General features: G+C 53.4%; 1 protein-coding gene across 1 annotated transcript in view; it reads left to right on the top strand.

Moving 5' to 3' along the window:
- Window positions 1–478: 478 nt before the first annotated feature.
- LOC131562117 (hydrocephalus-inducing protein homolog) overlaps window positions 479–26,588 on the top strand; it is a 30,658-nt gene continuing 4,548 nt past the window's right edge. Inside the window, exons 1-14 of the mRNA XM_058811689.1 lie at window positions 479–508; window positions 2,314–2,448; window positions 3,688–3,887; window positions 6,536–6,660; window positions 7,934–8,138; window positions 9,320–9,509; window positions 10,601–10,700; window positions 13,201–13,369; window positions 15,260–15,327; window positions 17,498–17,730; window positions 19,679–19,779; window positions 21,026–21,089; window positions 21,711–21,773; window positions 24,700–24,864. Of these exons, the coding sequence (XP_058667672.1) occupies window positions 479–508; window positions 2,314–2,448; window positions 3,688–3,887; window positions 6,536–6,660; window positions 7,934–8,138; window positions 9,320–9,509; window positions 10,601–10,700; window positions 13,201–13,369; window positions 15,260–15,327; window positions 17,498–17,730; window positions 19,679–19,779; window positions 21,026–21,089; window positions 21,711–21,773; window positions 24,700–24,864 (1,848 nt within the window). The remainder of the gene's footprint in view (window positions 509–2,313; window positions 2,449–3,687; window positions 3,888–6,535; window positions 6,661–7,933; window positions 8,139–9,319; window positions 9,510–10,600; window positions 10,701–13,200; window positions 13,370–15,259; window positions 15,328–17,497; window positions 17,731–19,678; window positions 19,780–21,025; window positions 21,090–21,710; window positions 21,774–24,699; window positions 24,865–26,588) is intronic.

Raw genomic sequence — 26,588 nt, 5'->3', positions numbered from 1 at the left:
AGAGTAAAAGACATCCCAAATCCTTTCCCATGGAGTCTCCTGTAAATTCATGGGTTTTACTTACTCCATGAGTGCTCAGTCAGTGCCCCAGAGCTCTGTGACCGCATGGGCACAGGGCTGTGTTTTAGGAACGTGCTGCCTGGCATTCTGGAGAAAGAAACCTGGAGGAATCCATGCCGAAAGAGCAGCTTGGCTTGAGCCTGCTCTGTGTGGCCCAGCAGCTGTGGATGAGCTCAGAGCAGAGGTGGGTGAGCCACTGTTTGCCCAGTGTGGGCTGGGCAGACGTGCTCCCTCAGAGTCTGTACTTCACTGGGGATCAGTGGAAGATTCTCCTGCATGAACCTTCCTCACAGCAGCTGAAGCTCTCCCTGCTCTCTCTCCCCTCCAGCTGCCGTCAGCTGCCCCGAAACAGAGCTGGTTTGGGGTTTCCCCACCAGAGCTGGTATTTCAGAACTTCGTCGCTCGGCAGGTGTCGGAAATGGTGCTGTCTCTCATGAATAAGGACAAGGTAAGTGCTGGCACGCAGAGCTTTAACGCTGTGCTGGAAGAGGAGAGTGCTCTCATTCCCTCAGTGTACAGCAAAGCAAGTTATCTGCTGCAGCACATGCAGAAGAAAATGTCTCAGCACCTTCTTCTGCAAGATGGTGGAAATCTTCCTGTGCTGGGAATTGTCCCCAGATTTTGGCCAGGCGTTGATGGTGTCTATCCCAAAGGAGTTTCCTTCTCTTGAAAGCTCTGGATTGACTGGAATGTTGAGGGCTGTACAGTTCTTACCTGCTCTCATGCTTTGCCTTGGGTCTATAGCACACCCTGTGTGTCCTTGGTTAATCTTGGCTCCTGGTAGGAATCTCTGCCTCTCTCAGCCAGTTTGGCTCCCTTTGTGCAGCTCACAGGCAAAGCTCAGGGGCTGAGCCTTCTGCACTTTATGCTGGAATCACTTCTCATTAATGGCATTGGCCCTGCAGGAACCGTGTTCTGCAAGAGCCCTGCAATCAGAGTGATGGAGCAGAAGCAGTGAGAGGCCTTCAGGTTCCACTTGAGGCTCCTGCTCAGCTTCATCCAGCTCTGCTCAACTTTTCCAGAAGCAACACGGTGCTCTGCTTTCCCTTTGCAGAAGCACAGCACATCCAAAGCCATGTGCTCCTGGAGGTTTCCACCTTCACCTGAAGAAATTGGCATTGTTTTGCAGTTTCCCAAGAGAGCTGAGAGGGAAAAAGTTGAAAAATGTCAATTGTGTTCCACTGTATTGAGGAAAACTTGAGACCATTTGAATTTCAGTCAGGGAAACATTTTCTCAAGTGAGGCTTGTGCCAAGAGTGGGCTGGTGGGAGGAGACAGGAGGGAGTCCAAATCATCTGGTTTAGACTTTTGGAGAGCATTTTGGTGCTCAGGGGTTGATGAGATCAGTGTGCTAGAAAATGCATGTGTGCTGTGCATGTGTACCCCAGAGGGCCGAACCTGGCCTGCTGGCTGCAGGCAGGAATGCCCAGCAGCCCAGCTTGCCTGCACAGGCAGCAGGAAGCCCTGGAGAGCCAAGATTGGCTTTTCATACTGGAACCACACTGTCAGTCAGTGCTGGCCCTGTTTCTCCAGGCAGAAAATGCCTCTGAAGCCCCATGGTCAATAGACACCGCCTGTCTGTGTTTCTGTCACTTTTGGCAAGCTGGTTGCTCTCATGGTTTTATGATTCTTGCTTGCTGCTTTGCTGCCCATTTAAATTCTCTTTGCCATCTCCTTGTTTTAGGGATTGTCTTGCTGTGTTCATTCCTTCTTTTGCTTTTCAGGTTTGCTTTTATTCCCAGTAAGACCACAGTGTTTGGTCTCCTGTCTTGCTGCTCTGCCTGCCTGACTGTATCCCCAGAAGTTCCCTACCCAAACCTGATCTGCTGGAAGGGAATTTCTTCCTTCCCCCACAGAAATGGGCTGGTTTGCTTTTAGGTAGCACATTCCCCCTCTGGAACATGACCACTTCATGGCTGTGTGCAGGCAGAAGCCAGCAGGTTTTTTGGCCTTGTTGAACATGCAGGTGACTTGGTTCAGGTGCTGTGTCTCCATCCTGCTGGTGCTGACCTGCTCGGCCCTTCCTTCCCAGCAGGCGCTGCCCTACTGCCCCTGGCCAAAATGCTGGAGCCAGAGAGAAGGGATTCAAGTTCAGCCTTGTGAATGATGTGCCTGTGCCTGCTCAGCTGGAAGTGCTTTGGAAAAGGGGCAGGGGAGGGATGTTAGCAGGGCATGGACAGGTCTCCTCTCGTCCACAAGTTTCCACTATGTTTCCACAAGTGGCAAAATCATAATTTCATGTCTTTGCTGCAGTTTCTTCACGTGGTGAAGGTCTCCATGGAGAGCTCACCTTACTTCCAGCTGGTGAGCTCCAGCGATGCGTACCGTGCCGTGCCGCCGGGCGCCTCTGCCCCTGTGCGCATCCGCTTCACCCCCAGCAAGAACAAGGTGAGGCTGGAGGAGCCAAAGCACACAATGATCTCCACAGCCATTGTTTTCCCTGCACTCTGGCTCCAGCCCATTGCATGCTGTGAGCTGGGCTCCAGGCGTGGGCAGGCAGCCTGCAGCCAGTCACACCTTGGCACTGCTGGCAGGCACTGCAGCCAGGCCTGACAGGCTCTGCTTGCCCTCCCTGCACACTGCTGAGCATTGCCAAGGGAAGATGCACGGGAAACAGGATGAAAATGACAGAGGGCTGTTGATAGATGTTGGGCCATCTCTAGGTCCAGTGGAAGGGGTTTCATTCTGATGGAAAACACCAGAGGAACAAAGAGGTCAGAGAGCTTTCCTCCTTCCTGGACTGCCAACAGCTTCCCTGCCTGCCCCTGGGCTGGAGCACAGCCGGTGCTTTTTCACCCCCTCTGTTGTGCAGCCTGTCAGCTGTGCTGTCCCAGAGCACAAGTGAGCATGGCACAGCTGCAGGGCCAGGGCAGAGGATGTGCTGTGCCCGTGAGCCCGGCCTGGCACAGGCACACTGGGCCCTGGGTGCCCTTGGTCAGCAGGAGGTTGCTGAGCTGCAGGGCACTTGGACACCTGCCTGAAGGAGCTGGTGTAGGGCAGGTACAAGCTGCAGGCAGAGCTGTGAGCCCAGCGCCCGTGGCAGTGACACTGCTGGGGCTCTGTCTTCATGCCTGTCCCTGTGCTTGCTCTGTCAGCTGGCACCCATTCCGTGCCAAAGGTGCTTTTGCGGGGAGCTTTGAACAGCAGTGCTGAGGCCCTGGCAAGTCTGATCTCAGTGCTGGGTGCAGGCCAGAGGTGCAGGATGTCTTTGGGTGCAGCTGTTTTCTCCTCTTCCTTTTGCTGCTCAGAGTCAGTTGAACACTTTGTCCTATTCTCAGACAGTGGGAATATAGAACTGTAAAGAGCAATGTCCTGTGTTCCCCAGCTCCATGTTGCTTAGAAAGGGGCTTAGGAATTCTTTAACATCATTAAAGTTTAGAGTAAAAATGATGGTGGCCTAGGGCTGTTATCTGTATGACCCAAGTGACACAAGAGCTGAATGCCACTGAGACGGATTTTGCAAAGTGCGCAGGTGCCTTTAAAATGTGATATAGTAGTAGAACTTAGTGTTGATTTGAGGGTGCAATAGGTAAATGGATGCCCTTGAAGGGGTATAGGAAATGGTTTTTCTTCTGCCATGGGGATGGCACTAAATGTCCTGTGCTGAGCCAGTTTCTTTTCCTGCAGGATTATTGCCACGAGCTGGTGTGCCTCACTGCAAGGGAAAGGATCGTTGTGCCAATTCGGGCCATTGGTGCCCGAGCTGTGCTGGACTTCCCTGCCCAGCTGGACTTCTCCAAGTGTCCAGTCAAGGTCAGCACCCAGCAGACTCTGCTGGTGCGCAATGTCGGTGCCCGGGCAGCTCGGTACCAGCTGAGCACGCAGAGGTGAGGCAGCTCATCTGTCCCTGTGCAAACACCTTTGGGTGAGAGCGGAGTTGGGAAAGAGCTACAGAAGGAACCAAGCACCGGATCTGCTGCCCTGCAGCCTGGCTGGAAGTGAGCAGGATGGAAGGCATCTGCTCTTGCTTCCAGTGGCCTTGGAGCTTTCTGTGTCCCAGATTTCCTGGAGGCTGCTGGAACATGTTGGGAGCTGGCTTGCACCCTGCTGAGCACAAGCAGCTTCTGAAATGCTTCCTCAGCACTGTCAGCCAAAGAGAGCCATTCTCAGGGAGGCCACAGGCACGTGGCTTTGCAGTGGTCCTGGAGGGGACCTCTGGAAATCATCTGAGCAAAGACACTGCTCAAAGCAAGAGCAGTGTCTGGGGGTTGCAAGGTGCCATTGGGAGACATGGACCTGTAAGGCATCTTGTAAGATGCCTTACAAGAAAACAAACATGTCAATGGACCTAGTATAAAAGCAGAAGAAAACAACCTTTTAAAACCCCCTCCATACCTTATCTTTTCTGCCTGTCAGGTGCAGTAGTGATTCATTGAGAGGATGGATCTAACAGGATGAGAAGTGTCTTAAGGAGCAGCTGACAATTAACAGAGAAAAGCCCAAAATTTAGCTTTCCAGGCCCATCTCTTGACAGCGATTTTAATTTGGTTCTTACAGTGTCAGGGATGTCTCCTTCACAGCTCTTCTAGCTGTGGGCTCAGGGAACAGTTTAGTGGTGTTGGCCAAAATTCAGAGGAGTTAAGTTTAGCTGTGGAGCTTGTGTCTTTGGGTCTTGGGGAGCCAGGTGTGTGTGAGAGATGACTGCTAGAGCAGGGACAGAGGAGTCTGGTGGGTAGAGCCCAGGGATGGAGGCGATGCGGGGGCTGATTTGCACTCAGTTTTTCAGTCCTGACAGCTGAGTCCTGAACTTGGCTGGATCCTCTTCTCCTGATAATTTGAAAAGAAGAAGACACCTTCTTTCTCAGGCAAGCCCTGAAGTCATCCCTGAAATGTTATTCCCATCCTGCCACCTGAAGGCAGGAGCATGTAAGATGGGGCAGGAGTGGGAAGGGAATGGAATGGAAGGCAGTGCTGAAGCCTGGCCAGGGATTCCCCTAACTGGCAGCTTCTCTATTGCGGTGAAATTTCTGGCCAAAGACTAAGAACAGAATGCTGTGCCTTGCCCCCAGCAGGCCCTGATCCCCCCAGCCCCAGCAGAGCTGCAGCAGTGCTGGCATCAGCCCCGGGGCAGATGCAGGAGCACGAGCACTGATCTGGCTCTGGGGCTGCTGGGGCCTTTTCTTTCCTCCCCTCCCTCCAAAGTCTCACGTCCAGCACATGAACATTGCTGGCCCAAGGCTTCTCCATCAGCCAGCAGTGATGTTCTCACCAGTGGCAATGGGAACAGGTCAGCCCATAACTACAGCAAGAGGTCCTGAATGAGCAGAACCTGAAGCGAGTTCTTCAGCTGTTACTACTGACATGAACAAAGTTCAGCTTGACAGATGTTCTCTTTGTTTTTGTGTGTGATGCATTCATCAGCAAAGTCCCCAGAACACATTTGAAGTGACAGATTGACCAGCAACAAAGCACCAAGGCCAGGAACTTCGGTTTCCTCAGTGGGGCTGTAGAAGGGCACAAAGCCCAGCAGCTGCTGGGCAGAAGCACATTTCCCCTGAGCTGTCCCTGAGCATCAAAGCACAGAGTCTTGTGTTTGTCAGGCAAGAGCTGTTTACCTGGTGACTAAATCCTGATTGCTCCTGTTAAATCCAAAGTGCACCAACTCATCTGCATCATTATTTCCAACACATTGCACAGAGTTTCTCTGCTGGGCCAAGCAAACAGTTACCAGCCTGCATGACAGCCCAGAGTCCCAGACTGCATTGCTGGCAAACACACAGAAACCTCCGGTTCTGCTTCCTTGATGTGCTCCTGCTCATGGCGCTTCATTTAGCTGGGATTGGACCCTTCAGACTGTAAATGGCATCGTCCTTTTGGGTTTCCATGTCACTGTATTGCTCTAGTCTGCATTTGCACTCTTTCAGAGTTTTGATTACTCCTCTTCTTAGAGCAGCTTTCATTGAAATGCCTTGAAAAGTTGCCCTTTTTAAGCTAAATCACGATGATTTCAAGGTAAAATAAACCAAAGAAGCACACTGCAAATTCAACAGCAACTATTCCTTGGTCTTCAGGGAAAAGTTCCTTCTCCCTGTCTGATTCCTAGGCTGTAATCTCCCAGGACAGGGAGTGCCCTACCATTTGCATCTCTTGAGATGGGATTTGTAGGCAGCAGGAAAAGAGAAATTCCTGAGGCAGTCAGTGTCAAGTTGTGCATGCAAATAGCTCTGAACCCTCTCTGTGCTTTTCACAAACCATTCTCTGATGGGATTGCTGGCAGTGGGAGCCTTGAGGCTCATTGCAGAGAGCTGGATGCAGAGTATGGGGAGCTGAGGCCCTTTTACCCCCAGGGTCTTGTGAGGGCTGGATCTTGTCAGCAGTGGCTCAGTGGCTGTTTGTGATCCTGTCTGTTCTGTCTCTTGTGCTGCCTGTGCTTGGTTTGCTCCCTGCTTGGCCAAGGGAGCTGCAGGGAGCTGCAGTGCAGCAGGAATCTCATGGCCAGGCGTCCCCAGGCCTGACCCCTCTCTCTGTGTTGCAGTCCTTTCTCCGTGGTGCCGGCCACAGGAGCTCTGGGCGCTGGTGACACCGTGCAGGTGACAGTGGCATTTCACCCGCTGGCCAGCGGTGCCCATTGCGGCTCCCTGGCCGTGTGCTGCAGCTCAGGTGAGTGCTGGGCCCTGCAGGGCACAGGACAGTTCTGCACATGGCTCCCTGCTGTCCCATCCCCTGCATTGCCTCCAGAGGTGCCTCCCCTGTTCAGCCTTACCCCAAAGCAAACTGAGAACTCCTTGGTGTTTAGGGGCTTGAGAAAGGCAAAGATTTTTGACTGCTGTTTTGCTGGGACTTGCTGAGTGGAGGAAGGAGGAACTCTGATTCTCCACTACCATGTGGCTATGCCTGGGTGAAGTTTTATTTGATTCCTGGGCAGTGCTGTAGGTGAGGTCTCCATCAGACTCTCTCCAATGCAATGGAATTCTTGCACACCTCTGTCCCATATGCTGCTTCTCCACTGGCTTGTCACAGGCCCTTTTTCTGTGTGGCCCTTACACATAGATGTAGTTTCTGTCTAACAACATTTTCAGGCCTTTAAGTTCCTTTTTTGTGACAAATCAAAACAATTTTTTCCCTGTCCCCATTTCCCAGGCTGTTGAAGCTGTTGCAAACCTCTCACATCTATCTCCCATTTGATTTCTAGACTGAGGGATCCCATTCAGTCTTAATGTAGAAACTGCTCTGTACTCACTGATCTTTCCTTTGTCCCTTTCTTCTTTGATTTGCAATGCTCCAGCTTGGTTTTTCAGATCAGAACAGTATAAAATATTTAAAGACTGATGTGGCTGTGGGTTTGGACAGGGAGATGATTTTCACGGTGCTCATTCTGTAGTGGTTTGTCACATTGCAGAGCCAGGCTGGTTGTGTTTCCTCACCTGTGTCCCCTCCTGCTGTGGGCTGTCACTTCACTTGTTCCTCTGGGCCTCCTTTTGCTGCCCACCTGCCCCCAGGCATATTTGCTGGTCAGCAAGAAGGGATCCAAGGGATCAGGAGAGACAGGAGTCTCCTGGGATGCCCGGGGAGAGCCTGGGCAAGGCAGGACTGAGCAGGGCTCCTCAGCCCTGTCACCTGAAGGACTTGGATGCAGAAATCCTGGTGATCTGAGTGGGTCACCGGAGCACATGGACCAATCTCCCTGTCCATCCTGTCCCCTTGGGGCCAAATCTCTACAAACACCCTCAGAAATAAGGTGTTTTAGGAGGTGCCCAGGACATCCTCACGCTGTACACACAGAGCTGAAGGATGTGATCAATGGGGTGGTCCACAGAAGTGCTCCTTCAGCGCAAAACTGGGACACTTTCTTCTGTGCCCTGTGCTTTGCTCTGTCCCTTGTGCTTCCATCAGCCAGTGAGCTGAGCAAAGACTCCCCTTTGCTTTGTTCCAGGTGAAGAAAGAATCCACACAAAGCTCCAGGGAGAAGCTGTAGATGTCAACGTTGGGCTGAGCACAAATTCCGTGGAGCTTGACAAGACTTTCACCAGCATGTCAAGCCACAGAACCCTGTTCATTGAAAACAGGAGTAACATCACAGCCCACTTCCAGTGGAAGGCTTTTGCTACTGAGGAAGAAGAGAATGAAGCGAAGAGGAGGTTGGTTTGAAAGATGCATTTCAGTGAGATACAGGCCCAAGACTGAAACTAACGTGTGGCCTCAGGGGATGTTGGTGCTTTTGAATGGTTTAGGCCAAGTGAACCATGCCCGGCACTGGGGTGTGTGTCCCTGGGCTTCAGGAGCTCAGCACTCAGCATTCCAGGTCATTTATACTCCAACCAGGGATGGCATTTTGGGAAGGAAAGGTTGATTGGGATGACTGGATTTCCTCAGGTTCTAATTGGGCTCTTGTCTCTCTTCTCTTCTTTCGACATGACCTGGCAACATCCTTAAGCATTTCCTGAGTTGCCAGTCCCTCTTTCCAAAGGTGATACACCCTCTTTTTTCCCTTTAGTTCCTTCAAAATCTCCTTGCCCATGCGGGCTGGTAGTGTGTCCCTGTGCTGCTGTCAGAGAGGTTTTGTGCTCTCAGAGCAGAGAGGATTTTTTGTGAGAGAAGATAGTGCAGGATCCTTTCCCTCTCAGGACATTCTAGTGCCATGCACTGGGATGGGATCCAAAAAGCTCTGGCTCATGGAAAGGTCTCTCCAGGAGTTTGCTGTCTCCCTCCTGCACAACAAAGTTCCTTCCCCTCTCAGAGCCTCTGTTTTCATGCATATTGCATATAAAAACTTGAATGTCCCTGAAGGGATTCAGTGCCTGAATTCATCAATTTCCTGTGGAAGTGCTCTGGGATGCTCTTGTGAAAGGCAGAGTAGGGAACGGGGCAGGTCCAAACTGGAAGAAACAAAGAGTGATGCTGGTAACACGTAGCTGCAAGCCAGCTTTGTCTCCCCTTGCCAGGGAAATGCTGCAGTGGGTGCTCTGTGATCTTTCTGTGCCCCCCCGAGCAGCTCAGTGGGAAGAAAAGCCACTTGAAATGGCTGGTTGATTCTCCCTCAGCTGTGGCAGAGGCTTTGAGGCAGGAGGCTCTCTGGAGGGATGCTGGCTTTGCAAACCTCTGCTGAGCTTGCAAGGGTGGAGTGAAACTCCCTGCTGGGCCAGGGAACAGCAAGTTGTCCTCTGATCCCTGTGGGACCCTCGTGGCTTGGGCTCAGCCTTTGCTGGGGAGCTGCTGCTGCTGCTCCTCAAGTGCTTTGCTCTCTGGCGCTCACACTTCTCTCTGCAAATCTGTGGCTCATGAAACCATCTGCTGGCCTTGTCTCTCCCTGGGGCTGCAGGCAGTGCTTGCTGCGGCCGCCCAAAGAGGTGTCCCAGGAAAACTTCCCAGAGGAGAAAGAAACAGAGAAGGTGAAGAGCTTTTGTGGAGATCACAGTGCCCTCCTGAGCAGCATGGACAAGGAGAAGATGGTAAAGGTGCAAGAAGACCCCATGCTGTTCTCTGATGACATTTTTTTCCTTGAGCCAATGGTAAGTGATAGCTGAGAACATTCTCTTCCTCCTCCTCCTCCTCCTCCCACCCACCCTCCTCCCTACACCCACCCCTTCCCCGGCTGCGGTCACTGGGCAGATCCTCAGCTGGCTCCATGTGCTGGCAGGGAGGACATGGAGTTTCTGGTGAGGCTGCAGGGCTCGCTGCTGAAAGCATTTGTGCCCTGCAGGCTCCAGGCAGGGCTGGGAGCCTGACAAAGCCCAGCTCTGCTGCCAGGCTCGAGCTCAGGGCACTGCCTGCGTGTCCTTGCAGTGTCCCAGGGAGCAGTTCTTGTAGGCAGGGGCTCCCCTGACACGTGGGGCTCAGCAGAGGCTGTTGGAGCACTGCCAGCTCACACACTGACCTGAAGCTTGCAATTGTTCCCTAGCAAAAGGAGGCCAAATTCAGCCCAAGGTTAATGACAGAAATGCCAATCCCCTCCTGTAACCATGCCTTGCACTATTTCTGAGTGTCCCTTCCAGCGTCATCTGTGAGCCTGGACACCAGGGTGGAAGGTTAAAATGGGCCTTTGGAGTTGTCCTGCACACAGGGACAGAAAACCTTTTCCTTTTCTGGTGGTGCAAGCAAACTGCCACATGCTCCCATCAACCAGAGCCTTGATTCTGAGTACTGGCATTGTGAGAGATGATGAATGCCTGGTGTGTGCACAGTGGAACACCCTTCTCATCTTGGAGTAAACCCTAGAATAATCCCAACCTCTGCTTTCTTTCAGTAGAGGTTAAACTAATATCTTTATTTCCAAGGAAGGGGATCATGTTCTCTTCTTGGTTACAGCTATGGCCCATCTAAGGCCAAGAGCCAGCAGGGCACAGTGGCAGTTGCATCCCACTGTAGCTGACAGCAGCATGATGTGCCCAAGAGCTTGTGTCAGAGCAGCAGGAATATTGTGGAGAGTGGGAGCTGATCAGCTGAGCATTGAGAGCTGTGTTGGGCTGGGTTTGGAGTGTTTCCTTGGCTCCTTGTGTTGTTCACTCATCACTGATGCTCTAAACAAAGGCTTACAGGAGGGTGGTGAAAACAAGAATGTGAAGTTTGCAGACCAATCTTTTGCTGTCTCTTTCTGGTGTAGGAGGGAGAAATCAGGCCGAATTGTTCAGCTGAAATCAAGGTGACCTTCAAACCCCTGGAAGCACTGGAGTATGGAAGTGTGGCTTACTGCAGTATCTCAGGTGCAGCTCCTTTGCCCTGCCTCTCTCCCCCTCAGTGAAGCCCTGGTGCCAGCCTGAGCCCACTGGGCTCCCATGGAAGTGCTGGGAAGGGTCCCTGGTCAGCAGGGCAGTGCTGGCACATCCCCCCTGGCCCTGCAGCTCCCAGGGAGTCTCCCGTGCCAGGCCAGGGCTCAGAATGCTGTGTGTGCCTGAGTGATCCCAGAACAGCCCAGGCAGTGCAGGGAGAGGTTTTCATGCCGTGGCTTTGCCAGCATTCCCTCAAAGGCCAGAGAGCTCCAGAGCAGAACAGCTTCAGTGAACAAGCACTCAGCCCCTGCAGGCCCCTGGCCTCCAGGATGGCTCCATTTGCCATGAATCCATCATCAGGGAGCAGGAGCTGAGTTAGAAACGGGCTCCCTGAGCCTGGACCACCTCCCAGTGCCCAGACAGCAGCAGAGCAGAGGGGGCTGAGCCCCCTGAGCCCGGGCTGTTGGTAGAGGGAGCAGCCTTGGCCAGCAGCTGCTTCTCTCCCTGTGTGGCAGTTGTCACCTTGCAGCTCTCAGTCTGTGGCAATAGAACACAGTGCTGAGTGTCACAAGGGGAGCACCTGGGCAACAAAGTCCTGTGCTCCTGGGCCAGGGAGTTTGGCAATTGCCAAACCCTGTTGGAGCTTTGTGCCTGCACTGAATGGATTTCAAAGCTCCTATAGGTGCAGGGGAAGGAAACCACAGAATCACAGTATGGTAAGGATGGAATGGACCTTAGAGATCATCTAGTCCCAAGGCCCCTACCATGGGCAGGAACACCTCCCCATAGAGCAGGGAGCTCCAAGCCCCATCCAGCCTGGGTTGGAACACTTGCAGGGCTGGAACCTCCACAACATCCCTGGGGAACCTGCTCCCGTGCCTCACCACCCTCACAGGGAAAATTTCTTCCCGAATATCTCACCTAAATCTCCTTTCTCTCCATTTCTACCCATACCTCCATGGCCTGTCACTACAGGAACCAGAGATGTTTTAAACTCAGCAAACTGGTGGCTCAAATTGGAAAGCAGCCCAGGGAATGGGTTAGAAATTGCAAGTCAGCCTCAGGGGATATGTCCTGAGGGAAGAGAAGGGTCCATATCTTCTCCTGCAGCATCGGGAGCTGGTTGCATCCAGCTCAGAGTTGGGGACTAGCACTGAGGCAGCCTGGAAAATCCAGTGTAGCAGAGGGAATGATTGTACTGCAATGGACATCTCTCCCCAGGCTGTGAGAGCAGGCTGCCCCTGCAGCTCAGAGGGGAAGGCCAAGGACCCTTGGTTGAACTCAGCTCTCCTACTCTGAACCTTGGGAACGTTTTCGTCAACACCCCCCATGTCTATGAGGTGAGCAGCAGGGCTTGGGATGGATCCTGATGGCTTCTGAGGCAGCAGCAAGCCTGGTGCAGCTGTGGAATTGCTGCCAACCTGGGCAGCTGTGAGCAGGGAATATTTGATGGACTGCTCAAATCTGGGGGGACACAAAGGTGTGTCAGTTGTTCCTGAAGCCCCAGTCCCTGCTTTTGGGCAGCCTTCCTTAGGGATCAGCTGGGAGGCTTCCTGCAAAACAACTCCTTGGCACATGAAACCAAGCCTGGGTCAAAAAGCTGCATGTTCAGAGGCTTTTGTGGCAGTGCCAGACACAAGGCACCTTTGGACTGGGCTCTGCAGAAGCAGCTGCACCAAAGTGGCTGCCTTTGAGCTTCAGCCCACTGCCAACAGCTGCCAGCCAAGTGTCTTCTGCTTATTGCTGCAATCACAGGAAATCCTTGGGAGTTCTCTCCCTTGCTGACCAGTCCCTCACAGCACTTCAACCTCGGTGCATCTCTGGCTCTAGAAAGAGAAAAGTGTTCCTGGGAATAAAGCAAAGGGTTTTTCTACCTATTTGTCTCCCCCCCAGTAGAGTCAAGCTTGCAAAAACTTCATGAGGCACTGCATCATGGCAGACACTTTCAAAATCTTGGCTGTGGATGGGAAAGACACGCTGAGATTTGTTACAAACGATGGTGCTCTCTGTACATTTTGACGCTGATGCCTCATTCTCAATGTATTGTTTTCATGGTCTGGGAAAAGGTGAATGAGCAGATGGTGCTGTTGGAGCTGTGCTCACTGGGGCAGCAGCAGCTCTGGGGTGATTCCCTAGGCAGCTGCAATCAGCCCACGTTGCTCTCAGCGCCAGCTCTCAATGCGCTTGGTGCTGCTGAGCAGAGGGGCACTGCTCTGTGCCCATGGGATAAGCCCAGGGTGACTGCAGTTCTGTGGAGTTGCCACTGCTCTGCATGAAAACCCAAAGGCAGAAGTTGTCCTGTTGAATCTTTGGACTTCTGCCATTCAGCAGCACAAAGCATCTTCTGCCTTTTCTGGGTGTTCATTGCATCATTAGACAATAACTCACAAGAAGGGGAGATTCCACACGTATTTCCATTTTGCTCTCTTGCTGCTGCAGGTGAAACTGATGAACCCAGGAGCTATTGATGCTCCCTTCACCTGTCTCCCTTCAGCCACCAACCTGGGCTTGTGTTTCAAGTTTGCCCCCGAGGAGGGCATCATTGCAGCAGGTGGGAGCCAGAGTGTGCAGATCTCCTTCAGTGCCACCGTGCTGGGGAGCTTTGAGGAGGAGTTCCAGTTCAGTGTGGCTGGATCTCCTACGCCTGCCATCCTGACCATCAAGTAAGGACCCTGGGAGCTGGGTGGGCACATCTGTAGCTGTCTCTGGGACATCCCCCACCTGCCTCCTTTTGGGGTGGAGCAGAGGAGAAAGGTGTTTCCTGAGGTCTGAATCTCTGCTCTGCCGCTGGCATTGCTTTGGTGTCAGGCTGCCTCCTGCCCTGTGTGGTGGCTGGGAGCTGGAATGACTCGTCCCTGCAGGGATCTCCCTGTGCCTTGGGCCATGGCAGGCAGTGGGATGGATCAGCTTTGGGCAGCAGCTGCTCTGGGATGTCCCACCTGAACACCCAGCAAGGCCCCCAGGGCTTTGCAGATAGGCCAGCCTGGCTGATTCTGCAGCAGCAGCAGCAGTGTTTGTAAAACCTTGTGTGAATAATCCATGCCAGATGGGCAGCAGCAGCCTCAGCTCACCTCTCATGGCCATGCTGTGGGGCACAAGCTGTGCCCCCAGCTCCTGTGCCCAGAGGGCTCTGGTGCCTCCTTTGCACAGCCAGCAAAGCGCTGATGTGGGAGTCAGGAACTGTGGGCTGGTGCCATGGCAAGAGACAATCCTGGCCCAGCCACAGGGAGAAGGGCGGATCATAGGGGAGGCAGAGCTCAGTGCTCAGCACCACAGCAGCGTGAGGCCTTGTCCCTGCCAGCCTGAGCCATGTGCTGCAGGATAATGGAGTGGAAGCAGGAGAGCTGATGCTGGCTGCTCTGCAGCTTTGGAGCTGGGCTGCTGCTCTTGGGCAGCACTGGCTCAAGGCAGTGAAGAAATGAAAGCAATCTGCACCTGATGGTACCAATGAGATAAGGGAGATGGGTAAAGAAGAACAAGGAAGTTATTCCTTAGCAAGAGAAAAGTGGTGAGCAGGTCTGCCCATAGTGCAGAAACAAATCTGCTGGCTTTGTTTTTGGAGAAAAAGTGCTGCTTTTTTCATTTGGAAATCAAGAGGGAACCTTTCACCATCAAATAATTGATTCTCCTCTGTCCCTCCCCCAAAATGGCCATGGGGTGTTTGTGCATAAGCAGCTTTCTCCTTGAGCAGGGGCAGGTGTCTCTTGTTGAGATGTGCAGAGCAGAGCCAGGGGCAGTCCTGTGAGTACAATAGAGGACACAGCTGACTGGTTCTTGATTTTGAACCAAAAGGCAGAGTGGGCACTGATTGGCATCAACCATGAAATCAACTGGTGAATGTTGTGCAGCTTCAAGTGCTGATTTCAGTGGATGTTGGTGGCTTTTGGAGTGTGTCTGCTGAGTTCAAGGGAAGGTGAGGTGCTGTGCTAGATTCAGGACAGCCAAGTTTGGTTGTTGAAGCTCTTGCTCTTGGCTGTGCCAGCTGGTGCACTGCTGACAAGCTGGTCCTTTCCTCTAGGATTCATCTGTGCCCTGGGTAGAACTGTTGCTGCTCTTTTCAGAGGATGTTTGGGAATGCCCTGGATTCATATCTCAGAAAGTGTCTGTAATGATTGTGTGGGTCAAACTCTCTTGAGAAAGCTCCTCCATGGGAACAGCAGTTGCAGCTCAGAAGGAGCAAAGCAGGGAAGCTGTGGTTGGAAGGGCTGCTTACAGAAGTTAGTGGGGACACCTTGATGTCCATGCCATTGCAGATGGGGAAACTGAGGCACGGAGCCATGTCTGGGTGTGTGTTCAGGGTCCTTCATGGGACCCCCAGCAACCCGGGGGCTTCTCCTGCCTGCCCTGTGCCCAGAGCCCATCAGGGGCTGTTGGCTGCTGCCCCTTGGCTGGAGCTGCCTCCTGTGCCCAGGGCCCTGTGCTGAGCACATGGGGCTGTGTTGGTTGGAAACCCCGGGTGCCCTGAGCCCGGGTTTTGTGCCCCCGAGCCACGACAGCCGGAGCTTTGCAATGCCTTTAACCGAGCCATTGCCTGCTCTGTCCTCGGCCTGCAGGGGCAGCGTCACTGCACCGAGTTTACACTTCGACCTCGCTGAGCTCGACTTCGGGGACATCTCCTTTGGTGAGTGTTCCCTGGGCTGGGACACAGCCTCAGGGATGTGTGCCTTCCAACAGAAAAGCATCCCTCACTCCTGCTCTGCCCCAGCAGCCTCTTCAGGCTGTGAACTGCAGAGCTGCTGCTGCTGCTGCTGCCTCAGGGGTCATTTTGCCATTGTGAGATCCAGTGGAAGCAAGGAATAGAAAGGCAGAATTTTCTGGTGTCTCTGTGCTGCTTTAAAAGACAGATGTCTGCCAAGGAAGGTGGGAATCTTGCTGCAATGGAAAGATGAGCCCCTCCCTCCAAATGATTATCCCTTCGAAATGACAGGGCTCCCAGGCAAAAGTGTGGGAAAAGGAATAACAGTTCTTTGCTAGACTGTCTCAGGAGAGCACAGACAAGAAGGCAAGGACAGACATTTCCCAGATGCCAAGTCCTGTTTTTCCCCTTTGGTGGAGTTCTGGTGACAGCAGGAGGAGCTGTGGGCTCTGGCAGGCCAGGGATCCCCCCCAGCCGGTGCGGGAAGGGAAGGGAAGGAGGAAATGCTCCTTTTGCAAAGCCCCAGAGGGCAGGGGGATGCGGGCAGTGCCCAGCAGCAGCAGCAGCAGCAGCAGCGGGGCAGGCAGGCAGGGTCGGTGCCAGCGCTGAGCTGCAGCCAGGGCAGCCCCGGGCCAAGCACAAACCTCCCGCAGCAGCAGCGGCCGAGCTGCGACCCCCGAGCGGGAGGAAGGGAAGCTCCGCTCCCTGCCCAGCCTCAGCTCCCACTGCACAGCCGCCCACGGCATCACGCCACAACTCCCAAGAACCCCCCAGGGAAAAGCCCAGCCCAGGGCCAAAACCGCCCCAAACCCCCCAGAACCCCTGTCCCCCTTCCCAGACCCAGGGCAACGTTCACTGCCAAGCCTAAAGCCAGAACAATGAAGTTCATGAACTTCTGAAGGAAACTCATTGCCTTTCTTGAGCTGCTTCTTCCCCAGCCTGCATCACCACGGAGGCACGTGTCAAGTTGACTTTGGAAGGAATGAAAGAAGAAAGGCAACAGATGGAAATATGGTTCTGAAGCAGGAGATTGATCCTGCTGAATCCATTTTCATTCCTAAGGGCTCTTCGGCTGAAGGCAGCTGTTGTATTTTTGCTTCTTTGTAACTCTTGACTGTTGTCTGCATGTGCTGGCCTCAGTCTCCTTGGAGGTTTTGACATCTGGGTTTGTCCTTTTTGTGCCTCTCTTGCCTCCCTGCTGGAGTCCCTGCTGGAGCTGGCAGTGGTCACTTGGATGGGCACAGAGAAGCTCTGGGCTGCAGCTGCAGTTGTTTTTCCTCCCCATCTGTGTCCCATTGACTCTTGGTGAGCAGGCCTGGGGAGAAGTCTCCTGCCCACAGAGCTGGCCAGCCCAGCCAGATGTGCAGTGCAGAGCAGGCTGTGGCTGCTCTGCGCGCTCTGCAGGACATCCCCACCATGAGTGGCTGTATCTCTGGCTTTGCAGGATGGAAAGCAAATCTCAGAGCCAAAGTGGGGTAAACCCTTGCAGGCAGCACTCTCAGTGAGCAGCACGGCTGTGATGTCCCTGTTTGTGGGCTGAGGTGGGACCTGGTTCCTGATTGCTAATCTCAAAGCAAGGCTCGGCTGTGCCCCCAGCTGAGCGGGCTCTGAGCTGTCACGTGCTCAGTCTGTTTGGCCCAAAGCAAGAGATGCCTTAAGGATCCTGCAGAGAGAAGCTGCATTAGGGTTCTTTGCCTCACGTTCTAGTTGCGGATTCCATCCTCACTTTCTTTTGCTGTAGCTTCTTCTTACTGACAACTCACTCTTTATATGTCTTGAAAAAGGTGGGAGTGTTGGCAGGCTGAGCAGGGAATTGGACAGCTTGAATTCTCAGAGTAAATGCTGGGTCTGGGTGCACACTCATCACTGAGAGAGAACTGGTGCTGGTTTGGGGCAGGTGAGGGAGCTTGGCCCCATCACAAAGAGAGAAGCTTGCAGTGTTCAGCAGGGCTAGGAGTGGACATTTTCAAGGCTGCAGTCTGGAATCTGTGTCAAAGGGAGCTAAGTGACGATTAATTCCTCACGCAGCTTCTGGGTGAGCTGTAGTTCAGATCATAGAGAGCTCCACTCCAATGCCACTTTGATCCTGCCAGGATCTTGCCCCCAGGATCATGGCCTGCTGGGTGCCTGAATGGATATTTGTGTCCTTGCCCAGGCTTTCCCTACACGCAGCGCTGCCGCCTCACCAACAGCTCCACGGTGCCCCTGACGTTCCAGCTCCGCATGTCGGACGATGGCACGCAGCCGGCTGTGGACAGCGTGGATCAGATCCGCAGGGACACCGACCCGGCCTGGAGCAAGGGAATCCATTTCCGTGTGGAGCCCAGGGAGTTCACCATCAATCCCAGCGGAGGCACCATCCTCCCCCAGGGACACCGGGACATCGAGGTACGGCAAGAGCCCAGCCACAGCCGCTGCAGCACCAGGGCTGGAGCTGCACTGCAGGGTGGGAGGGCTTTAGCTCTGGTGCCAGCTTGGAGCATGCTGGCACTGAGAGATATGCACTGCTGGGATGCCTCTGCTGGCTGGCTTACTCGGGATGTTCCTCAAAGAGCACTGTTTGCTTTCCAAAATCATATGCCTGAGTTCACAGACCTTATGGTCAAGGCCTGAAGCCATTCTTGTGTTTTTGAGAGCGATTGATTTGATTGCAATGGGGCAGAGCAAGGATGAGGGCAGAAGGTGGCTGTTAGAGAGATGTCATTGTATCAAGCAGTGAGCTTTTCTTTGTGGTGTCATTTCCCCCCTCCTGGGCAGCAGAATGATTTGTGTTCACTGCAGGAAGCTCCAGTGGAGACAAAAAAATCTGCAGCCATGTGTAGCGGTTCAAATTTATTGTATTGATTCCTTGTTAAGTGGTTTGTTCTGTGGTACCCCGTGTTCTCCCTGAGTTGGTTTACCCCTGGGTTTTAGCCTCCCTCAAAGCTGTCCCTCATGCCATTCCCTGCCCCTTGTTCCAGCTCTTTCCCTGCCTGTCAAACCCAGCCCCTTTTGTTCCCCAACCTTCTTTGCCAATTTAACCTGGAGCCAATCCCTGTCTGCAATGCCCCTTTGGAATTCCCCTATTCCTGGAGGCCCCATTGGCCCATGTGAGCCATCCTCCCCACCCTCCTACCCAAAGTGGCCCCAGACACTTGATGTAATCCCCTCAGTGCTCCCCTGAGGATTCCCTTTTGGCTTGCTGTTTGTATTCACCCTCTGATTTGTATCTGTACAAAAGCCCTTGCACGGGAGTGTCCAGGGCTCTTTAGGCTTTGACCCTTTTGCTTGGGATAAACCCTTCCTTGTGGAACTTCAAGACAGAGATCCTCCTCCTTTCTCCTCTGCCTGGTCCCGTTGGTGGCTTGTCTCTTGCGGCGTAGAGCAAGAGGCTCTGAGGGTTCTGCCTGTGGTCAATGCCCAGCCTGGGGCAGTTCTGAGGGTTCTGCCTGTGGTCAATGCCCAGCCTGGGGCAGTTCTGAGGGTTCTGCCTGTGGTAAATGCCCTCCCTGGGGCAGTTCTGAGGGTTCTGCCTCTGGTCAGTGCTCACCCTGGGGCAGTTCTGAGGGTTCTGCCTCTGGTCATTGCCCAGCCCGGGGCAGTTCCCCACTCCTGGCGTGGGGCCGGAGTTCTCAGAGCCAGCCTGGGGTCAGGGTCCAAGGGCAGCCATGAACTGCCCAGCACCTGCTGGGCCACACTTTGCCCTCAGCCTCCTGCTGTAAAGCTGAACTCGTTGTGGTCGAGTCAGATTTCCTCGGCATGGATGTCTTTGTAGTCAGATGAGAAATTGGCCCCTTAATTTGAATGCAGTGTTGCATGGAGCTGTAGTCTAATGTTTTAACGTAGCTGACCTGACATAGGAAGGGGACCAGGACACCAGGTGGTTCATCACAGGTCCAGTTTATTGAAGAAAGCTTCAAACACTTATACAGCAAATAATAAGCTTATGAATATTCTGTAAGCCAAGCAATCTATTGGTTAAACTATACCATTAACTCTTCCTCATTCCTTAGGGGTTACATCTCTCTTTTCTCATGTCTCTCTCACTATTTGTTATCCTACTACAGCTAGGCCCAAGGACACGCTATCTCACAGGTGCAGGACTTGGAATTAGCCACAGTCTTGTACTTTTCCATTCTCTAGTCTCCTAAATTTCCCAACACTGACCTGTGCCCTTATAGCAAGGTGTGTTTAACAAATGTGGTATTGCCAGAAGGCTTTTGTTACTCTGAGACTGTGCTCTACACATGGAGCAGCAGAAGAATGAAGGGCAAATCCTCCCTCAGGAACTGGAGGTTATCACCCGTGGGTAATGAGCTTTTGTAAGGAAGCATTAACTGTTCTTCTCTTCCACCAGGTGACCCTGTGCTCCAACACGGTGATGGAGTTCTACCGGAGATTGCTGGTGGACCTGGAGGGTATTGGCAAGGGAGTGGCATCCCTGATCATCACAGCCAGGTACCAGCCCTTGCCTGGCCTCCCCCAGGCACTGCCTTGCCCAGGCTGTGCTGGCTGCAGCTGCCAAGGAGAAGTGCTGCTGAATGCCCTCATGTTGTGCCAGCTGGACACGAGAACAGCAGTGCTTGGGCAGAAGCCCGTGGTGAAAAGCACGTTTGCTCGCAGCCCAGCACGGTCCTGGGCCCTCTTCTAAAGGCACCAGGAATGATATCATTGATTGGCCTTGTTTTTGGTGCTTGAGGTGGAACAAATTTCCTGAGGGCCTCCTCTCCTTCAGGCTGCAAGAGATGGAGTTGTGCTGGCTGTGAGCACGGTGCACTGGTTTGGGCCACACCAAGCAGCTGCTGAGAGTCAGGCTCTGCCTCTGTCCATGAGGGCACATGGCAGGGGAGAAGTGGCTCCCAGCAAGAGTGGGGAGGGCAAGGTGTGACAAGGGGAAAGCAGCCCTTGATGTGGCAGGTCAGCTCCAGTTTTTGTCCTTCCCTCTGCTTCCCGTTTTGAGCTTTAATGTTGTCAGAGTTGAGAGCAAAAGTCGTTGTTGCTGCAGCAGAATTCCATGCTGCTGTGCTGCTGTGGGTGTCAGTGTGATGCCCAGAGGGATGCAGCTCCCTGGTGCTGTTCCCTGTGCCAGGCAGAGCCATCCAGGCAGTGCCTGGGCTGCCACTGTGTACAGCAGGTGGAGCTGGGGCCAGGCAGTGCCTGGAGCTGTGCAGTGAAGGAGCCAGGGAGCTGCAGGGCCTGGCAGGGGCTGATCAGCCCCTCTGTGGGGCAGCTGCTGTCTCGTGCCCTCCAGGGCTGGGGCAAAGAGCTGAGTTCTCAGGCAGGGCAACAGCACAATGGCAGAGAAGGGAGTCAGTTTTACTGAGACCCTGGAGCTGTGTGTTCCTTGAGCCTTAGGGAGCACTGATCCTTGTTGGGAAGGCTTCCCCAGAGCTCGTGGGTCACTGGCACTGTTGCAGGAGTCCTTGCAAGCCTTCTTGGGTAAAGGAGGGGCTGAGGCAGCTGTGGGGCAAAGTGCTCTGCCTGGGGCGCTTGGCAGCCTCTGGGTGCTGCCTCTCAGGGTTTGCCCCTCCTTGACAAGACATGTGGGAGTGGGAAGAGGTAGAAGGCAATTTATCCCTGCAGGGCTCTTCAATATGCATTTGACAGTGACCAATGGGTTCTGCTCCATTTCACAGTCTTTGGGGGTAGGCATTCTCCATTCTCTCAGTATCTCTGATTGTCCTGGGGTCATCTCTTTGCCCAGATGTCTCGTTCCTGAGCTCCAAGTGTCCTCCCCAGTGCTGCTGTGTGATGAGTGCCACCTGAAGGTGCCCTACGAGAGAAAGATCCTCATTAGGAATCCCAGCCACCTTCCTGGCTGCTACGGGCTTATTCCCCAGGTTTGGCATCACATCCACCTCCTCCTGTCAAATATTCCTGAGGAGATTATTAGGGGAACCAAGGGTTTGGATAAGACCTTGCTGCTTTCTATTCAGTCTTAAAGATCTGCTGAGAGCAGGATCCTACCAAACTGTAAACTTTAGGAGGCAGTTTAAGCTCCTGAAAAAACAGTTGATGCTCTAGTCCTCAGGGTGTTTTCCTGTGGGAGATCTTAGAGGGTTGTGAAAAGCTGCTGCACCCACAGACACCAGTGCCTTTGCTGGCAGCCTCCTTGCAGGATCCCCTGGGAGTGCTAACCCTACAATTCTTGCATCTTGTTTGTGCCTTTGACCTTTGTCCTGGGGAGCTTTAAAGGTGTGTGTAAGTTTCTGTTGTGGTGGATGTTAAGGAGCCTACAGTTTCTTGAGAGGTCCCTCTGAATCTGCGTTTCATTGTGTCCCTTCCAGAAGCGCAAGGAGGACTCTGCTGTGCTCTACTCCAGCCCCAAGCCCTGTGGGATTGTGCAGCCCCAGAGCACAGCAGAGATCCCAGTTGTGGTGGCAGTGCAGGCCCTGGGCACTCATCGCACCAACGTTCTCATCGGCGTGTTCGGGGATGAGAGAAACCCCCTGGTGAGGGCAAGGGGAGATGTGAGCCTGTGTGCAGCTGCTCCTGGCAGGGTGCACAGGGACAGGGATTCTGCCGGGGAAAACAGGCACAGGCTGCTGGGGAGAAGGACAGGAGGGACGGGGGCACAAACAGCTCCTGCCTTAGAGGTGGGAATCTCAGTGCCTGACACAGAATGGAGTTGGGCTCAGCTGGAATCCAGGGGGCATTTGAGGTCATTATTCTTTCAAATGCTGGTAACTTTGGAAACATCTGTTTGAAAATGTCATCTCTCTGAGCGCAAGAGAGGATGTCAGAAGTCTTCTGGGAACCTTGAGCTTTCTGTAAAAGAAAGGAAAGCTGGCATTTGAAGAGTGGTTGCAAGGACTGAAACTTCGATTAAAACATATGGAAATGGCAATGCCAAATTCCCCGGATGGCACCAAACATCCGAACCCGGGCCGTCGTGGCACTGCCTGTAAATCAGTGAACAGGAAGGAAAGGCAATGCAGGCTGTGCCAGGGAGCCTGAAGTTTGAGCAAACAGGTGCTTTTAACTATCAGGCTGCTTCCCTTAAAGAGGAGGGTTTCTCCCCACCAGAAGAACCAGTTGTTTAACCGTCAGGCTGGTCTTACCTAGAGATTTCTTGCAAAGATAAAACCTTTCGGACAGTAACTTTTAGTTTGAAAGGTTCTCTTAGCTTAATCCTTTTCAATTTGGAGGTGAACATGTAATTTTCTTTTTCCCCAAAAGCCCAGCATTTCAGCTGGAGAGTGGTAGCTGTCCCTAAAGAAATAACTTGAGCAGGGTTGAGCTGTTGAAGGTTTTTTAGGTTTCTCTGTTGTGGTTTGTTTTGGGTTTTTTAAAATCTTTCTTGCTTGCTTCCTGGAACAGAGAGCACAATTACGGAGCTCAGGACGGCTGGCAGAAATCTCCCCAAGCCCAAGGCTGGCAGAGCTTGGCAGGATCCCAGCACCACAGCCTGTGTATGTATGGATGGAAGGAAGGATGGATGGGGAATGCGACCTGAGTCACCTGGGAGTGTTGTAAAATGTCAACCAACCCCCCAGCGGTGTCAGGGGAACATTCCTGATAAATCCCTGGTGGAGCTGCAGAGTTTCTGGCCTTGGGCACTGGGTGGGCTGTGCTGGCTGGGCACTGGCTGGGTCTGCCCCTCGGTGTCTCAAATCTCACCTTTTTGCTGCCTTCTCTGTCTTTTCCTCTCCCACTGTGCTTTTTGCATCCCCACCAGGTGTAAATGCCTGTCCTCTGTAATTGCTCAATGCGAGCAGTTGCAGCTGCTGCAGCACCTCAGTGCCATCCCTGGGCTGCCTTTAGAACAGACCTGCCCCAGCCTGGATTGGGAAGGGCTGGATCAAACCATTTCTCAGTCCAACGAGCCAGCACCCAGCCAGGGGCTGCATCCTGGCCAGGAGCTGCTCGTGCAGGTGTCCCTCCCTCCCTCTCTCCCACTGCAGGTCCCTGTTCATAGTTATTTATTTTCCAGAGATGAGCTCCACCCACCTAAATTCAAACCCCAGCCACCGAAGGAGAGGAGAACCAGTCTGGATTGTGCGGCAACTCGATGGAGGCACTTCAGGACTGGGCAGGAGGAGGCAGCCAGAGCCCTGAAAGAAGTGCAGGATTTTACCCACTCTTCAGGAGCAGAGGTAGATTTTCTTGTACACCGACTGCTTGCTTTGCCTCCCCAGCCTGCCAGCACCAAGTCCTGCTCATGCTGAGCTCCCTTTTTGCTGCCCTGCTGTGCTGTGCCCTGACAGTGGGCTGGGCAGCAGGGCACGTGGCTGGACATGGGCTGAGGGGGAGGGAGAAATAGGAGAGTTTTCCTTGGAGAAGCTGGCTCAGATCCTACAGGCCTGTGCTGAGTGTGGGATTTTTTTGCCTTGTTTCCTTCCCAGTGTAAGATGAGGCTTTTCTCTGCATCATCATGGTAACACCTCCAGCTTCCCTCACAGAGCAAGCTGGGATTATGCTGATCTCCATGGACCCTCTTCCCAAGGCAGCCAGACTCCCTGTTTGCAGGGCTCTGCTTTCACCCAGAGCTGCTATTGCACTGCTGGCCCTGGAGCTGTCTGACAAAGGCAGACTTTGCAGAGGGGCTGTCTCTTCCTCCCAGCACAGAAAATGGCTTGTTTTTTGGGTGCCAGCACCAAATCCTGAGCACCCTCACCTGCCTCGAGGCTTGGAGGGATTCAGGTGCTCCCTGGACGTGGCGCACACTGCCCTGGGAGCAGAGAAGGCAAGAGGGAATCTGACTCCCTTGCCCATTGTCAGTGTGGCAAGCAGGGCTGGAGCTGCCAGTGCCACTGGGGGCCCTCAGCATTGGCCACAGAGGGGCCTCCCATCCCTGCAGGCCATCGCAAAGTGCTGCTGGAGCAGCTGCTTGTTGGAGAGGCCGTGCAGGACACGTTGCAGGGCTGCCCAAGGATGCTGTGCAGCACCTGTGGAGGGCACTGCTCCCCCTGGAACTCCTCAAGTGCTCCACAGGAAATTGTTGCAGGAGATTTTGCTGTAGCACCTTGAGAAAGAAGCATTTAAATCAGAGAGAGAGGGGAAGAGCCTCAGGAGTCAGATGAGCTGGGCTGGACTCCTTCCCTCAGCTCCAAGAGCTCTCACTCTGAGTCTCCTCCTTTTCTAAAAGCAGGAAGTTTTGAAACTTTGTAATGGCAAATTGTGCATCAGAGAGAATTTCTACTGCCAGGAGACATCCTAGTTCACTTTCATGTAATGTACTAATTAATGCATTGTGCTGTGAGTATGGGAGAAGATTTTCCCCATGGTCCCTGCACTGGTCAATGGCATGGATGCAGGATGAGGTGAGGGTGATTCTGGCAGTGTTTGGGGAATAGGCCCCTCTGGCTACAGCTCCAAGATGCTCTTCTGCATCCATTTCCATGCTCAACACCTCAATCTCTCTTGTCTTCCATCCAGGCTTTCAATATCCTGCCACTGCCAGGTGTGCTGCAGCCAGGAGAGAGCCAGCAGGTCACCTCCACCTTCTCTGGCCACCTCAACACCACCTGCAATGTCCCGGAGCTGTGCCACATGGAGGGAGGCTCCACCTCTGAGGTGCTGGTGCCCAGGGCGGCCTCACGTGTCAGCTCCTCCCTGAGCCCCCAGGAGATCAACTGTGGCTCTCAGGCCTCTCTCAGGGACAGGTGAGTCAGCCTTCCGTGGGTTCCTGCTCTGCCACGGGTTATTGTCCCTGCAGGGCTTCCCTGCTCCAAGGCCTCTGAGCTCAGAGGAGCTGCAGAGCAAAGGCCAGCAGCAACATAGGGATGGCCACTCTGAGCTCCCTGGCTGCCAAGAGAGGAAGGACCTTCTTCTGTTGAGACAGAACATCATCTTCTCTATTTGAGTGCTGAGCCCTCCTGGCTTAGCTGCTGCCTGCGGGGAGCTGGGCTCTGGGCCTGCCTTGGCACCGCATTTAGAGGTGTCTTGAAGTCCATGGTGTTGAGTGGCATCTTCTTCATCATCTGCCTTCTTCACCAGAACAGTGTGATTGTGGTATGGGCAGGCGTGGGGCACAGAGCAAACCTTGCTTTGGGTCCTGCTCCTGCCACAGATGAAGTCCTTGCACTGCTGATCTGCCAGGGTTCTCCTTATGGTGGCATAGCAGCCAGAAAAACTCCTGTGCTTTAGGCTCCCCTGCAGCTGCAGCCGTAGGCAAGCACAGGAGAAGCTCAGCTCCAGCAAGGCAGCCCAGCTCAGGACACACAGGCCAAGTGTGGAGCTGGGAGTGGAGGTGCTTAAAGCAAGCCTGTGCATCAGGACTTCTTCAGGCCAGGCTGAAGTTGGTTTCATGGGGAGGAGACGGACGAGGCTGCTTCCAGTGGTTTCCATGGCAGCCAGCACTGGTTTGCTTGGTCCCAGCTGGGTTCCAGCAGGAAATCTGCCCGACAAGAGCCTGTCTTGCAGGAGAGGAGTTCCTGCAGCCTTTGCTTTCTGACTGATAGGATTGTTCTCATGAAGGAGCAGGCTAGGAGTCGTTAAAACCGAAGATCACGGGCAGAGACTCTCTAACTAATTAAAGTTAGACAGTGGGATGTTTATTAACACCGGCGGGTGGCACCAGAGCCGTCCCTAAAAGGCGTGACCGCGCTGTCCAAGGTTCTTTGCCCTCTCTTTATTTCCCAAGATCTTACACACAATACATCTGCACAACCCCAGCACCTCCCATCCCTGCTCTGTATTCAAATGAGGTCATTGGTCCTTCACTCCTGTGCAATTCTTCCCTTGAATTGGGTTGGTGTCTCGAATTGGGTCAGTGGTCTTAGGGGGTGAAGTCAGGAATGTCTTCATCAGGTCTCTGTGACCCTCTGGCACCATCCAAGGTCCCCTGCTTAGTGATTGATTGACATCAAGCCCAGGTGCTAACCATTGTTCTACTGGTTTCAAGATGTTCTTATAACAGTTCACTTCCTCCACTTCCCTCTCCTAATGGTAAACAATAGAACAATCTGCTCCAGCTTAAGCATCTCATAATCATTAACCTATGGTCTGCCTATCTAACCTACATCCTGATCAATGGGAATTGCTTCTAACCCTCAGCTGAAATCTGAACTCTTTAAAATCATGCTTCAGCTATGCCCAGGGAGAAGGGGGCTGAATGAGCTGAGTAAGAACTGTAGGAGAGCTAAGCAGATGTCAGCAATCTGTGCTCTGCTTTAAACTGGGAAGCCAAGAGACAAAGGGCGTTTCCAGGCACCAGTGCAGAGAGCTGCTGGATCAGCCTTTGGCAGGGGCTGGAGGGGTCTGGCTGTGCCTTCAGAGGGAGCTTGCACAGTCAAGACCTTATGATGGCAAAGCTCAGGTTTGGC

This window comes from Ammospiza caudacuta, chromosome 10 (genome assembly GCF_027887145.1).
Source record: "Ammospiza caudacuta isolate bAmmCau1 chromosome 10, bAmmCau1.pri, whole genome shotgun sequence".
Taxonomy (NCBI): domain Eukaryota; kingdom Metazoa; phylum Chordata; class Aves; order Passeriformes; family Passerellidae; genus Ammospiza; species Ammospiza caudacuta.
The sequence above is the reverse complement of the archived record's forward strand: the minus strand, read 5'-3'. Positions and strand labels throughout refer to the sequence as shown.